The sequence below is a fragment of the Amblyomma maculatum genome, chromosome 2, assembly GCF_055883805.1.
Source record: "Amblyomma maculatum isolate TAMU_Amacu chromosome 2, ASM5588380v1, whole genome shotgun sequence".
In the NCBI taxonomy this organism is placed as follows: Eukaryota; Metazoa; Arthropoda; class Arachnida; order Ixodida; family Ixodidae; genus Amblyomma; species Amblyomma maculatum.
Window position 1 is genome coordinate 73,264,316 of NC_139345.1, and position 15,597 is coordinate 73,279,912.

A 15,597-nucleotide genomic window follows, 5' to 3' on the forward strand; every position below is an offset into this window, starting at 1 on the left:
CATCAGCTGTGGATTAGGGTACCAAAACCGTTTTTGGTACACCCACGCATACAGCTTTTAATAGCGCAGCAGAACAAAATTGTAGCGGCCTTAATTTGGAAGCAATGCGTGTAGGGAACACGACAATATGGCCACGAACTGTTACAATATAACTCATTGTCTGATTAGAGTGCGTTATACCGTAGAAATAAAAATATTAAAAAGACATAACCGCGTTAGTATTTGTCGTGTTGGAAAGCATATTATCATAAGCAAATATGAATGCAAATATGGTAAGTGCTGAGGTCGTGTACGGGCAACCATTCGATAATTGTACGTAGTCGTCATGTCTCCCGCGTTTCCTCCCTCAATCTCATTTATTTTTGTTTTCAGGAAAAGCAGGATTTTTCAAAAAGATATAGTGGGGAGTTTGTCATTCAATAGATCCTAACATAGGCAGATTTCAGCGCTTCATATGTTTTAGTTAGATTCATGGCTCATCAGCCAAATGTGCTGAAGCATGTCATTTCGCACAGAATAAATTAGATAAATCCCACATCAAGGAGTACCAGATGTATGAATGAATTTTATTGCTTCACTTGTTTATCTAGGAATTGCGGAGCGCAACCCTGCCGAGCTAAGTGACGATTTTTTTTTTTTTTTTTGTTCGATCTTTTGCAACTTTCAGTCCAGTTATAATTTTTTGGCAATCTGGTGTTCCGCCTAAACTATTTTCTCGCTATTTTTTAAGCTTTAATCTGTTCTTAAAAGACGCCCCCCGCAAACCTTCCCTTTTGCTCTTATTACGTCAATATTCTAGCGCTATTGTGATCGTCTCGGCTGCACTTCTGTTAGTTTTGACGTGAAAGCAACGCGAGTCTCATCAGACGGAAGTCCATCGGCGACCGTTATTGGGACCGAGAGTTGGTCCGAAAAAGATGATTCATCACGCCGTCGCCGGGTACAACTCACACGCCCGCACTGCTAGACAGCACGGGGAATGCGGTCGAACTAAGCGCATGCTTTGTGTGAAGGCGAAGCGGGCTACAGGAGGATTAGACGGCGGCGCGTCTGAGCATTGCCGCGGCAAAGAACATTAGAGAGGCGAAGTGCGCTGCAGTGCACTTCTGTCGCCAAACGTTGAGGACGCGACCGTGACTGCGGCTGCACCGGTTGTAGGACATTCTACGTTTCACCATCCCAGTGACGCGCTCAACGTGGCATCATAGAGAAAGAGACTGGCATTCACAAACGCGCCGTTGACAGGCAGGCGAGCGACTATCAGCTAGACGAGACGGAGGTGATGCGACAGAAGCACGCAGCAAGACGCATTGTTGCGGCAGCTCTGCCGCGCAAGAAAAACGTTTCCCCATTCTCACGCGCAAGCAGTCTTGTGTATAACTGATCTTAACTGAAAAGTATTACTAGCTACATTATACGAAAATCTGTCTGGTTTTGTTACGAGCGCTCAATGAAACAAAGATGACAGCCAGTGAGGGTATCACTAACGGGCCTCCAAGTAGCGCCAGATGTTCCGTCTTCCGTATCAACGTTGTTACGAAACCGTTTTTCGGAGTGTTCCTCGTGGTGTAATACCATTTCGATTTTGATTTAGTATGCATGCACTATTCAAGTGAAGGAGATACAGATTCGAACCGGCGGCATATGTACCTCGAATTTACGCATTAAACCGCTCAACACACCATGTGACCTAACTCTGTTGGCAAGTTAGATGTATGAACATATGGTACCAAAGGCTCCATAAATTTCTATACGTTCTGAACATGGTGGCTCATGGCAGCCGCATAGACCCTTGATGCTAGAGGGCGTTTCAAAGTCTTGACGTTGAATTTCGTCACGCCTACGTAATCTATTCCCTTGAGGTTTATGTGCAACTTTTCGGGAACCACCCTACCATGTTTACGAGGCTGTCGTTTTCGGGGGGCATTTCAGCGCTCGATAACTTCTGCCACTGAGACGCGCTCGAGTCCGACTATTTGCGTGAAGTTTGCGATCCAACAAATGTGGCTGGTAAAGGAAAAGGCAAACTAGCAACTCTTCCAGACGGATAAGCTCGGTATATACTTATTTTTATAAATTGTTGCACATATACGTTGCCACAGAATACCCCAAGGTATGACCTAAAAAAAAAATGCTGAGGCTTAGCTAAGGTTAAGCCTAGTCAAATGCGAAGCATATTGGTGGCTAGCCTTGGAAATGCATGTTTTTTTCCTTGGTTAAACTCGGAAATACACGGTTTTCCTTGGTTAAACTCGGCAATAGAATGACTCGTTCATCTCGAAAATACGGTAGTATAACTGTGTTAGCGACACACAACGAACATGACGAACCCCGGGCCAACGTTGATCGATTACCACTACGCGAATATGTACGCGTACCAAAAGCTCTTAGAACATCGACGTGCTGAAGGGATCAACGATTATGAATTTTTCGGCAACAACACGGTCATATGGGAAAGCCTCCCCGTAAACTAACCATGTCTAGCTGGCTTGACATGCAGCAACGGTCGTTTCGTCTTCACTAGGCATGGTTGTGAGGTCACGTCATGTATACCCTTCGAGTCATATCACCGCCACGGTGGTCCTTCAATTACACCACCGAAGCCCATAAAGCGGTCCTTAGGAAAACTGTTCAAAACCGAATCACGCAAAATGTTTTGTTACCTAGACGAGGAAACGATAGGTAGTGCATACGAGCGCGTGCCTCGCTATAAGAATGCCATTATGAGAAGAAAGATGAAACTGCCAGCAAACGATGCCGCTACCAATGACATACCCGATACACAAATGCACAATTGGTTCAAACTGAAGATGACCGACGAACGGTGGAGGTGTTATGCAGACAACCCGGCTGTTTACAACTTGGCTGCAATGTACAAGTTACTCTTGGTTCATCTCGATAGTGACTCCGAAACGTACGACAAGCTTTATCGTATTTTGGACGGAGACAATAATTCAAGCATTTATTACGGCTTACCGCTACCTCGCTTCAACGAACGGTATTGCAAGCACCGGGTAGGCATATCATACGACCCGGAAAACATGGAGTGTTACCGAACGGTAAGGCAAGCAATATCGGAAGATTTTGTGATGGGTACTCTCGTAAGGGAATTGTTTGTCTCTATACACGGTTTCGATGGTTGACACTACCCAGTACCTTACCGATCCGACGAATAGATAGAGACAAACACACGTGTTACTCTGCTTCTTCCTTTATTTTCTCCAAACCAATAAACACACTCTTGTGATCCGTAAAACTATGACTCTTAGTTTGTACATCACTTATTCGGTATTGTTGCCCACTATTCCTGTACAACACCAAATCTAGACTGTTACCCCATTGGGTTGTAGACTTTGGTTGCAGTTCACACAAGTTGAGGCCATATCGTTCTTCAACAGCGCACCTAACGGTAGAAGGGGGAAGCGCATTGGTAGCGACGCCGCGCTCGACCGCGCGAGCCGGCTGCCCATCTCTCCTCTGCTCTGACGTCACGCATCACGTGGTACTCCTTGGTAGCGACGCCGCGCTCGACCGCGCGTGCCGGCGGCCCATCTCTCCTCTGCTCTGACGTCACGCATCACATGGTACTCTTTGGTAGCGACGCCGCGCTCGACGGCGCGAGATGCAGCCCGGTCTCTCCTCTGTCGTGACTCACGCATCACGTGGTTCTCCTTAGCGGCGACAGCGCGCTCGACGGCGCGAGATGCAGCCCGGTCTCTCCTCTGTCGTGACGTCCCGCATCACGTGGTAGGTCATGAAAGGTCAATGGTGGCGACACCGCCGCTCTCGAGGAGCTGAGGCTTAGCTCTAGTTATATGCTTCGCATAAAATAAACCCGGGGGCAACCGCGCAATTCGCAATGCAGTGCCGAAAAATTATATATTCGCGATTTATAGTATTAACCGCAGAAATGTAATGATAACGCCTTCTCAATGGCAACCCGGCTGATGTTGAAGATGAAGTTATACGCACCTTTTTCCCACACGCCAGCCTAATGCCTCCACCAGCAGTTTCCATTTTCCCAGTCGGAAACCCTGATCCAGACCTGGATCGCCCATTCTCAAAGGGAGAACTGCAAGCAGCCCTCGGAAGAGGCCGAGCTCGCGCCACACCCGGGCACGACCGAGTTAGTTGGCAGGAGCTTAGCAATCTCGACTCGGCAGCCCAGGATGCCCTTCTCGACATCATTAATTCTTACTGGGAGACCGGAACGGTACCGGATAACCTCAAGCTTTCTCTTATTCTTCCTATCCCTAAACCTGGCAAAAACCCTCGACTTCCTAGTAATTTGCGTCCAATTGCACTGACTTCACATCTCTGTAAACTCATCGAGCGCCTGCTGCATACCCGGATTAGTCACTACATTGAATACGTCAGTCCTGGATTTCATCCAGCTCAAGCCGGCTTCCGCCCTAACCTCGGAACGCATGACTGCCTTTGGCTTTTGCGAAGAGTTCTGAATAGAGCTCATCGTAAAACGCTACCTGACTATCTCCTGGCTGTCGATATACACAAAGCTTTTGACAATGTTCGCCATGAGGTTATCCTGGAGGAACTCGCCAAACGCTTTCCTAGTAATCGTGTCCAAATCTGGATCCGCAATTTTTTGACATCTAGACCCATTCAGCTACATGGCAAAGCTCCGGGATGGGTGCCCAAAACCTATTACTTGGATAGGGGTGTACCTCAGGGCTCCATTCTCGGACCCATATTGTTCAACTTGGCCATGACACGCGTCGCCGAGAATCTGGAAATCAGCACAAGCGCAAGATTCGCTATATATGCCGATGATATTACCGTCTGGACTGAGGCAGCGGATTACGTAGACAAATATTCTATGGAGACTGAACTTCAGGCGGCCCTTCTTTGTCTTGAAGATACACTAACCAAAATTGGCCTCGAACTCGCACCACATAAAACAGAATTGATTAGTATCGACGGAAAACATAAAACCAACCCCAGTATGCAGATCCATCTTCACATCGGAGGCAACACCATCACCTCCTCAAATGGGCAAATCCGCATTCTTGGCCTGCCCATATCAAGCTGTAACAGCCCCCAGAAATGGGTTCGTCAGTTACAACGCCTTTGGCCAGCACTGCTACATACTATTCGTCGCCTGTCCAACCGGCACGGCGGTGCGCGGCAGCATGCCTACCGTGCGATGGCCAGAGCAGCGGCGGTCGGAAAAATCCTCTATGGCACACCGGTCCTCCAACTGTCGAAGACTGACTTCGCTAAGGTCGAACGCCTTCATCGCGCTACACTACGCACTATTACCGGTCTACCTAAGCACACTCCTATAGCCGAACTTGAGCGTTTGGCCGCTCTTCCACCGCTCACTACCATCGTTACCGAGTCACAGACGCGTCATCGAATACGTCTAGAGAACACTGTCCAGGGGCGTCGCCTGCTGGCCTGGGATGAACAGCGTAACGACAAAACACCAGCCCTATATGCATCACTTCCCCCTTGGGAGATGCCAGTAGTCACACGCGTCCATCGCCGACCTATAAACCGCGATTTTGTCATTCCCCGGGAGCTCCTAGCTGCCCATCACCGACAAGAGCGAATCCCCGATACGACTGACATATACACCGACGCATCCATTACAAGCGAATTCGCATCTATGGCCTGGGTATGCGATGACAACCCTTCCCTTTCAGGCGCTTATGCCTGCCATCTACCTCAGGGTACCCCTCTTCACGCTGAACTCCTCGCGATTTGGGAAGCCTTGTCAGGAGTGCCTTGCACCGGAACTGGGTCACTACGTATTCTTACTGATTCCTTTGAAGCTTACAAGGAAATCGCTACTCCGGGTTCACAAGATGCAACAGCTACGGCTATACAGCGCCTCCTTAAACGCCACCAACTCGCGACCAGAACTGTCGCTATTCACTGGACCCCAGGTCACTCGGACGAATCAGGGGGCAATGCGGCGGCACACGCCGCGGCTGCCTTGGCAGGTGGGATGTCCACATTTACTTCCCCACCCCCCTTGCTTCATCCTTATTCGACCTTGGGCGGGCAACTCACCCCTTCTCTTGCCCTTATGCACTATACTCGGACCAGTCTTCGTAGCCTCAGTCAGCATCGCATGCAGGTGGCCACACCAGACCCACCTTTTACGAGAAGAACCCACCTCACCCGAAGTCAAGAAGTCTTTCTGAATAAGCTCATCGCCCATGCGGCTTACACGCCACGTATTATGGCCCGCTGGCGTCAGTATAAGGAGAAAATGATTACGTGCCCCCACTGTACGACTCTAACCTGCGGCGGCATATCTCATTTACTTTGGGAATGCCCTGCTTTTTCTACTGGACGCCCCGAGATCGAACCCTACCGCCTGAACTACCGTTCCCTTCTAGAAACTGATGCAAACACACAGATGATATTTGCCAAGTATGGCTCGCTTAGTGGCCTGGTTAGAGCAATGTGATTCGAGTGACGACCTAAACAATGAAGATTATGTCTATTCCCCTTTATCCCCATCCATGGTCATGAGCCTTCCCATTCAATAAAGGACATTCAATCAATCAACGCCTACCTACAAAACGTGCGCATAAGTCAAGTAGACAGCACGTGCAGACAAACGCTCACGCGTGTGTCCTGCGGGAAGCGATGTAGCACGACACTGACAAAGAGTTCTCGCTCTAACGATGTGCTACGGTACATCAGCTCTTGGCATGCATGCTCTGAGCTCGGTTTCATAAGCGCCAACCGCTTAGAAAGAAACGAGAAGCGTGCGACAACGGCGCAACAAGACTTTGCGCTGGCAGTACGTAGAACGAGAAAACAACGGACTAACAAAACTGTAAACAATTATACCGTGCACGACGAAAGCTTCGCAGCCGAAACATCATTAGAGAAGCGAGTTTACTCGTACTATTCACTGAGCCACCAGCGAAGGCAGAGATAAGAAACTGATTCGTTGTCTGATTTGCGATCAGCGCCACAAAGCCTGAAAAGTAGCGCTGACAATGTATAGTTATAAACAGGGGGCGCAATAAGTGTGCTGCAATAAAATTGCAGAATTCAGCGCAATGCTTTGAGCAAACCATTTTACGTCTGTGCAAGTGTGTGCTATAGACAGTGAACAACGTATGCCTCTGAACCACCGTCTAGAAGCTAGGCTCCACGTGCATGACAGGCCTCGCAGAGACGTCGAATCCGAAAGGACACAGCAGCAGCGAAGAGAAGACGTCTCTTCGCTTCGCAGCGAGGACACGCGAATATCACCGCTCTGGTGCGTAAACATATGTAGATACATTTGCACCTATATTGAAGCCATGAAGAGTAATGCTTTGGCGTTCCCACACGCAACCAATATTAAATGTCTGATTGGTAATTATTTTCTTTCCTAAAAGCTAGAGCTTCAGGAACGCGGCCTGCTTCTTCTGTGGTACCCGCCGATATAGCATTACTCTCGACGAGCCTGAAGTCTAAACAGTCTGGCAACAACGCTTTAGCGCCACCTGGAGACACCCGGAACCACTGCAAGTGCTGTTGCTATGCTTTCCTCACACTTCGTGCTGAGAAATCCAGGTTGTTGCTGCTTAGAAAGGTTGCTACTGAACTGAATTTAATGTCATTTTTCGTGCTTACGAGTTCAACTATAGGCTATTCACTACCAGTCAGAAGATTGTAAAGTAAGGTAGCAATAATCCGGTCACAATGTCCTACTTCAAAACTCTATATACGGCGGCACCGCATACTTGCTGGTCTGCGAAGACCAGCCCAATTTAAGTGCCTCTCCTCTATCTCTCTGCTACGTCACCATCCTTGTAAGCTTAGCATTTAAAGGGGTTTTAAGTTTTGTATACTTAGCAACAATATATCCTAACTAACGGAGAAAATACAAACCCTGGCTATAATGTCTAGTACTTTGGGCCCAATCGATATCAACGCCTCATAATCAGAACGTCGCGGTTAACTACGTGCGGGTATTTATCAAATTATCCTTTGGTTTTCAAACAGCGCTCCGCGCTCCGTAATAAATTTTAGGCGAAGATTCCTTTCTCTTTTTGCAGGGGCCCTGCAAACTCAAGGTGACCATGACATTGTCTCCGAAGATTACACGCCATGCTGGAAAGCGCTTCGGAAGGTCTTTCACCTGGCTGTGAGGTGAGTAATGCCCTAATAGGCAGCAAACGACGTTTTACAGCACCCACTATATCGCCTCTCGATCAAGTGAATTCGTGTGGCGCCCTGGCGACCAAGGTCCGCTGGGACTGTAGGTCATGGCAGCTGAGCAGCGCCGCCTCCCAGGCCTCCGTAGAAGGGTGGGTAATGAAGGATTTGGAACGGTGGGGATTGGATGGACAGGCCCAGACCATGTGGAAAATGTCCGAGAAGGTCGCTCCACACAGGCTGCAGCCCCCATCAAAGTCTGTATTGAAGTGCTTCAAGACTGCCGGCCACAGCATTGTGTTTATAAAAATTTTGAGGAGGCCTTTCCTCCGCTCTCCGGAGACCTTTACAAGGTTCCGGAAATCGGCAATGGCTGTCCTTATAATATGTGGTAATTTCTTTGAACGTAATAATACACTGAGTGGGCTCGGAGTAGACTTCCCGAGCAAGTTTGAGTGCCCGGGGAGAGAGAGCGCGGGCAGCCTGATTGGCTAACTCATTGCCCAGGAGTCCCTGATATGCCCGGGAGCCCAGATGAGATTGCAATTTTGAGGGTCGCTGGACCGACAGCAATTTTGTAGGAGGTATCTAACCCAGCCCATAATTCCGACAGGCCCCCTTAGAGTCGGTAATGATGTGTTTTACTTGTGGGAGTGAGAGGGCGAGCGCAATCACGATTTCCTCCGCGTATGTTATGTTGTGGTGAGTCCTGCCCCTGTGTTGGTGTTGTGGACCACTGCCGCGGTCAACCACCTCTCACGGTAGGGACCGGCAATGTCCACGTAGTATACATGTTGTTGTCTACCATAATGCCGCCCCAGTGCTTCCGCACGTGCCTGGTGACGGCCATTATGATCGGAGTGTGACATGTTGCGGGGAATGGGTCTGACCCTGAGGGCGCGTCTCCAGAGTTCTGGCGCTCGTACCCGTTCCTTAAAGAGGGTGGTACATTGGATGTGTAGTCGGTCAAGAATTCGGTCACCGGATGGCGTTTGTGATAGGCGCGTGTATTGGCTGAAAAGATGAGCCTCTCGGAGTTCCCGATAGGTGTTGACCATCCCAAAGTCCAACAAACGCTGGTTGGATGTGGCAATTGGGAGGTCAAGAGCCCATTTGATAACTTTGCGATGTATGACCTCGAGTTGGTTCTCGTCATGTTTGCGCATGTGAAGGTAGGGGGTTGAGTAGAGGATTCTACTCGTAACGAATGCATGTGCCAGCCGCAAGACATCTTTACTTCGTAACCCCCCACGCTTATTGGAGATCCGGTGGGCCACACGGCCCACCTGGTCGCCATACATGCGGAGTTTTGTTAGTGTTGTGTCCGGTCTGCGTTTTTGGTGAATAAAAAGACCAAGAATGCCTTGGCCTCTCTAATCGGAGCCGAAGGAAGTATAAGGTGAACGGATGTGTCGTCTCGAGGGGAGGGATGGATGTGGACAAATTTTGATTTGGTGGGGGCACATTTCAGACCACAGTACGCAGCGTAAGCATCCACCACCTCCGCTGGCTGTTGTAGGCATGTTTCCATGTGTCCAAAATTACCTTCGGTTGCCCAGATAGAAATATCATCCGCATATATGGCATATCAGATGCCAGGCATAGAGCTTAATTTTGCGGAAAGGTTTTTCATTACAAGGTTGAAGAGGAGAGAAGACAACACTGCGCCTTGTGGTGTACCCCGAGATCCGATGGTATAGGGTCCATGTTCCGTGTCTTGAATTCGAATGTAGGCGTGTCGACCCGTGAGAAATTGTCATATGTATCGATACGTATTCTGACCACAGTTGGTATCTTGGAGATGATTTAGTATCACTTCATGTTTCACGTTATCAAAGGCTCCTTTCAAATCTAAGGCCAGGACTACCTTGTCATTGTGAGGGAGTTCTTTAGGCTCTAATATGTCATGATAAATTTGTAGAAGAATATCTTGTGCGGATTTCGGCGGTCGGAAACCAAACATATTGTCCGCAAAAGTGTGATGTGTTTCGAGGTAAGTGGACAACCTGTCTCACACCATAGTCTCTCCATCAATTTGCCAACACAAGATGTGAGGAAGATAGGGCGCAGGTTTTCCACATCAATTGGCTTGCCTGCAGCCTTAGGAATAAATATCACTAGGGCTGTCTTCCAATCCTGGGGGAGAGGAATCTCTCCCAGCCAAATTTGGTTGGTAAATTCAAGAAGGGTATGGTACGCTGCATCCGGAAGGTTCGCGAGAAGTTTGGCGGTAACCTTGTCTCGGCACGGTGCAGTACCGTGCTTCATTTTGGCTACGGCCTCCTTCAAATCATGGAGCTGAAACGGGGCATCCAGCTCCAGATTTGCTTGGCCTGCGTATGAGCATTGGAAAAGACAAGGGTCTACTGTGGTACACAGATACGGTGTTGATGGTCTCTACTGTTGCTCTTGGATTGCATTGGCCAGTAAGGCGTGTGTGTTTAGGTTCAGAACGTGCTTTTGAATGGTTTTGGCTTCATCGGCAATACTGTTGGTGAAGCTGCGGAGGTAGCCTGCTTTTAATCCGCTTCTAAGAGTTGTTATAGCTGTTTTACCCTATTAAGGTATTTCTGTTGCTCTGGTACTTTGATATTTAGTTGTGTACGTGCTTTGCTTTTCGAGCACAGAGCAATCCTGTTATGTACCATGCCTGTTTAGAGAAGTGGGAAGATTAAACATTTGTCACTGTGAGGTGGCGAATGTCCCTCGGGCCTCTGGTGTTGAATCTACTCCTGGACCAGGTTCCTGGTAGAATGAAGTAGCATGGCGGGGATGGTAAACTGGAAGGTGGTACACTGGATGGTACAATGGTGCGAAAACATTCGTGCTTGAATGACCTCGACCTCCCGTGTGCGCAGTCAAATGTTAGCTAAGAGCTCTTCTCATGGACTGCTTGGATATACTCCATGAATAACTCCTCTGATGACTTCGGCAGGCGCCGCCACGCAAATAGTTTCTGCGTAAGCCTTGCCTTCCAAATGGCTCCCGCAGTCTCTTCATATGGAGTACTGTCGATAATGATGTTTGGCCCTGTGCGGGGTCTCACGATAAATTTGGAGAAGAATTGGGAGGGCAAAACTTTCTTAACCTACATGCCCTTTTTTCTTCTCATAATTATCTTGTAGTCGGCCTTTGGAACAGGTGGTAATTTCTTCCTCTTCTGAAATGTTCGCTGATGGTTGGCGATGCAGCTGCTTTATTTGGTGTTCCTTTGTCTCAAGCACTTCTTTCGGGAGAGCATAGACTTTTCCTGCAAAAAAATTAACGTATGCTGGTGTTCTGAGCGATGTTTAAGCCTTGAGACAAGAGAAACGGTTAGAATCCCCGTGGTTAGAGTGTTTGTAAAATGAGTTTTCTTTATCTTTCTTCTGCTGTGCTTGCTCACCGCAAGGTAGCCTTTCATTGGCTTGGGCATTTGTGCGAAGGGTTTGTTGTGTGAAACTAATACTAAGCTTTTAGTATTTTTTCCGACATAAAAAGATCGCGCACCCAGTCCTAACATATACAACGCATCATTAGTTTTTGATGGAGACCGGAGTGTATCTATCTATCTATCTATCTATCTATCTATCTATCTATCTATCTATCTATCTATCTATCTATCTATCTATCTATCTATCTATCTATCTATCTATCTATCTATCTATCTATCTATCTATCTATCTATCTATCTATCTATCTATCTATCTATCTATCTATCTATCTATCTATGTATCTATCTATCTATCTATCTATCTATCTATCTATCTATCTATCTATCTATCTATCTATCTATCTATCTATCTATCTATCTATCTATCTATCTATCTATCTATCTATCTATCTATCTATCTATCTATCTATATATATATATATATATATATATATATATATATATATATATATATATATATATATATATATATATATATATATATGTATGTACATACATAAACACACACACGCATATATATATATATATATATATATATATATATATATATATATATATATATATATGAAGGAAAGAAGCCAACAGTCAGCGAGGCCAAAGAAAGCGTTGGGGATGGTACTTTATGTCTTTTTTTTTAATGTTTACTTGGATAATCACAGAAATTAGTAGTGTAATCTGTTTAGGGGAAAGATAATTAAACACAAAGTAGAAGAAAAAACAGCGTGCCGATGGTGGGAGCCGAACCCACGACCTCCGAATATCGCGTCCGGTGCTCTACCAACTGAGCTACATCGACCGCTGTCCCCCCTGCTACTCGCTTGGGTATTTATGTTCTCTGTATACGAACCTTGAGAGTGTTCACCAGCGCCACCCTCAGCCAAAGCGGCGGACGTGGAACGTCCTTTGTTACCGCCAGCGTCACGTAGAACGTGATCAAGAGCGAGGGCGACAGCTGTGCTAGAACCCTCTTACGCTACCTATGGCCTCAAGACTGCCAGAACCGAGACCCTCGTAAGCTACAAGCAGATCAATTAAGGGGAAATGAGGGTGCTCGTTATAATACATGAAGGAAAGAAGCCAACAGTCAGCGAGGCCAAAGAAAGCGTTGGGGATGGTACTTTATGTCTTTTTTTTTAATGTTTACTTGGATAATCACAGAAATTAGTAGTGTAATCTGTTTAGGGGAAAGATAATTAAACACAAAGTAGAAGAAAAAACAGCGTGCCGATGGTGGGAGCCGAACCCACGACCTCCGAATATCGCGTCCGGTGCTCTAGCTCAGTTGGTAGAGCACCGGACGCGATATTCGGAGGTCGTGGGTTCGGCTCCCACCATCGGCACGCTGTTTTTTCTTCTACTTTGTGTTTAATTATCTTTCCCCTAAACAGATTACACTACTAATTTCTGTGATTATCCAAGTAAACATTAAAAAAAAAGACATAAAGTACCATCCCCAACGCTTTCTTTGGCCTCGCTGACTGTTGGCTTCTTTCCTTCATGTATTATAACGAGCACCCTCATTTCCCCTTAATTGATCTGCATATATATATATATATATATATATATATGCGTGTGTGTGTTTATGTATGTACATACATACGTAATCGTTGGTCAATGCACACTTACTGAGAACCCTGAATACGTCTCAGTGGTTGTTACTGCAAAGCATCGAAGCACCTTATCTTAAACATTCCTTCTTCTCTCAATGGCCCTTTATCTCTAATGACATTTATCTCAATTTTTTAAGTAAATGTGATTTCTTTTTCTCAGCTGGCTTATGTATAATTAAATTGCAAATCTCTGTACTAAATCAATTTGATTTATTGAATCGAGTGACTTGGTTTTATGGCGCCATTTTTTTAGGGAATGCGGGTTTCCTTCCTAACCGGAATTGTAACGCTTTAGCATCATAATTAAAGATCGTTTTCCGGAGTGCAGGAAGTACGCAATCAGCGAGGCCCTGGAGAGACTGTGCACAGAGGTCGTGGACAGCTACGTGGACTCGCTGCAGCATGGGCCGCGGCTCACCGATTCCAGGGAGCCGTTCTTCCGCATTCTGTACACGCTGATAGGAGCCTCTGTCTATGGCACCAGGTACGAACAATTCCTTCCTATAATAAAACATGACGACAACGTACCAAAATTTTGTTAACCAGTGATGACTGTAAACTGATTAGTGTGTGGGCTTGGGCTAGATGGTAATTCACAGCAAAGCGTAACACAAACACAAGAGAAGACACAGGCGAGCGCTTGACCGTGTCCTCTTTTCATGCCCGCTTTGACTGCATGGCAGCTGATGTCATCCCAATGGAGCCTTCTATTGCTATGACTAACTGCATCAAAAAGTGCCATTGCCAGCATAGACCGTCTAGTGTATGAACGTGACGAAAGGGATTGGATGACCAAAAGCATTAACAGCAGTTAGAAAAGTGCACAATGAGGTAAGTGAACGAGGAACTTGTCATAACCGCTGAATATCTTTGCGTTCGAAAAGCATTCATCACAATAGAATAACACTCTTTGTTAAGTGTTTATGCATCGAAGCGTTATCGTTGCTTCATCTGATTGCGTGCAGTCAGGAAGCAAGTTTTAATAGACCGCATGGAATATTATCATTAATGCCGTCTGTTGCATCATAGACCGCATTTTATGCGAGCTTTCTGTGATACTTGTGCAGCAGCAAAACAGCGGCCGGTAGCCTGCAGCAATTGGGAGAGCTTAATCGTGATTTTCGTAGTCCAGTTACTTGCACTGATTGCGCACGATGGCAAAAATGTTTATCTTTATTTCTCCTAGACATAATCAGGTATTGTCATATGTTAGCAACCCATTCTCCCTTCTTTTCCTCATTTCATCGCTCAATTTAATTAACAGGTTTAGTGCTATGGGACTTTAAAGTCCAAAAGGGAGAGCGCCTTTGAGGTACGCCGTAGTGGTGGGCTTTGCATTAACCTCGACCACGTCCGTATTGAAAACTCCTGTATCAATTTCATATCAGAATTCGGTATGCTGTTTTATCGTAAAGGCCTAACCGACATGAAACCTAGTGAAGCTGATTCCGGAATTGCCTGTATGGTCGGCGGCCCTCGTTTCTGGGTGAAAAACGGGCTCAGGCTGAAAAACGCATGCAGAGCTGTGAAATAACGCGAATACATGCGAAAAAATAAACATAAACAAATTCTAGAGAGCACATCGAACCACTAAAGTGCGATGAGGCGAAAGCCACTATAGCAGCCCTCCACGACGGCACCTATATTTCCCTCTCTTCTTTTATTCCCATCTTCCTCCCTTCCTTTACGGCGCGGTAGCCCCGCCGGGGAACCCGACATCGGCGGCTGCGTTTCGATGGAGGCGAAACGAAGAGGCATCCATGTCATGTGCGATGTCAGCGCGCGTTAAAGATCCCCGGTTGGTCGAAATTACACCGTAGCCCTCCACTACGGCTCCTCTTTCTCTCTGTCCACTTTCACTCTCACCTACCTCCCTTCCCTTACGGCCCGGTTGAGGTGTCCACAGAAAACAAGTGAGAAAGTTATGCGCCTTTCCCTTCCTATAATTTCATCAGTTTACGGCGCGGTACATGTTTCCGCGGGAAATTGTGACAGTTGTTGTTGTTGTTGTGGCTGTAGGAAGAAGGAAAAGAAAAGTGTAAAGAGAGAAAGAGGAGCCGTAGTGGAGGTCTACGGAGTAATTTCGACCACCTGGGGATCTTTAACGTGCGCTGACATCGCACAGCACATGGACGCTGCCACCTCCGCTGCCTCGCTCAGACAGAAGAGAAAGTAGAGAAGAAAGAAAAGAAAGATGGAAAGGAAGACGCGCGCCGCAACAACAGCCGTCGTCCACCACCGAAGTGGTGGCGGGTGCAATGACGGCCTACAACAGATAAAAATTCGGTGGCAGGCTATCCCCCGCCGCAAGCGGCGGTGACCTACCTGTCCCAGCCCCATCAGGCAAGATGATCAGATACTGAGCCTTCTCTTTTCTATAAATCAATTTGAAACACCGCTGATGCCTGCTTTACTAGCGCCTTG

The 15,597-nt window shown here is 47.0% G+C and overlaps 1 protein-coding gene across 3 annotated transcripts in view; it reads left to right on the plus strand.

Annotated features, from left to right (window-relative positions):
• Positions 1-15,597, plus strand: part of LOC146198995 (cytochrome P450 1A1-like) — a 45,500-nt gene that overhangs the window by 17,226 nt on the left and 12,677 nt on the right. For all 3 annotated transcript variants that reach the window (XM_084594462.1, XM_084594464.1, XM_084594463.1), the window contains exons 4-5: positions 8,031-8,124; positions 13,502-13,657. In XM_084594462.1, coding sequence (XP_084450588.1) covers positions 8,031-8,124; positions 13,502-13,657 — 250 coding nt within the window. The remainder of the gene's footprint in view (positions 1-8,030; positions 8,125-13,501; positions 13,658-15,597) is intronic.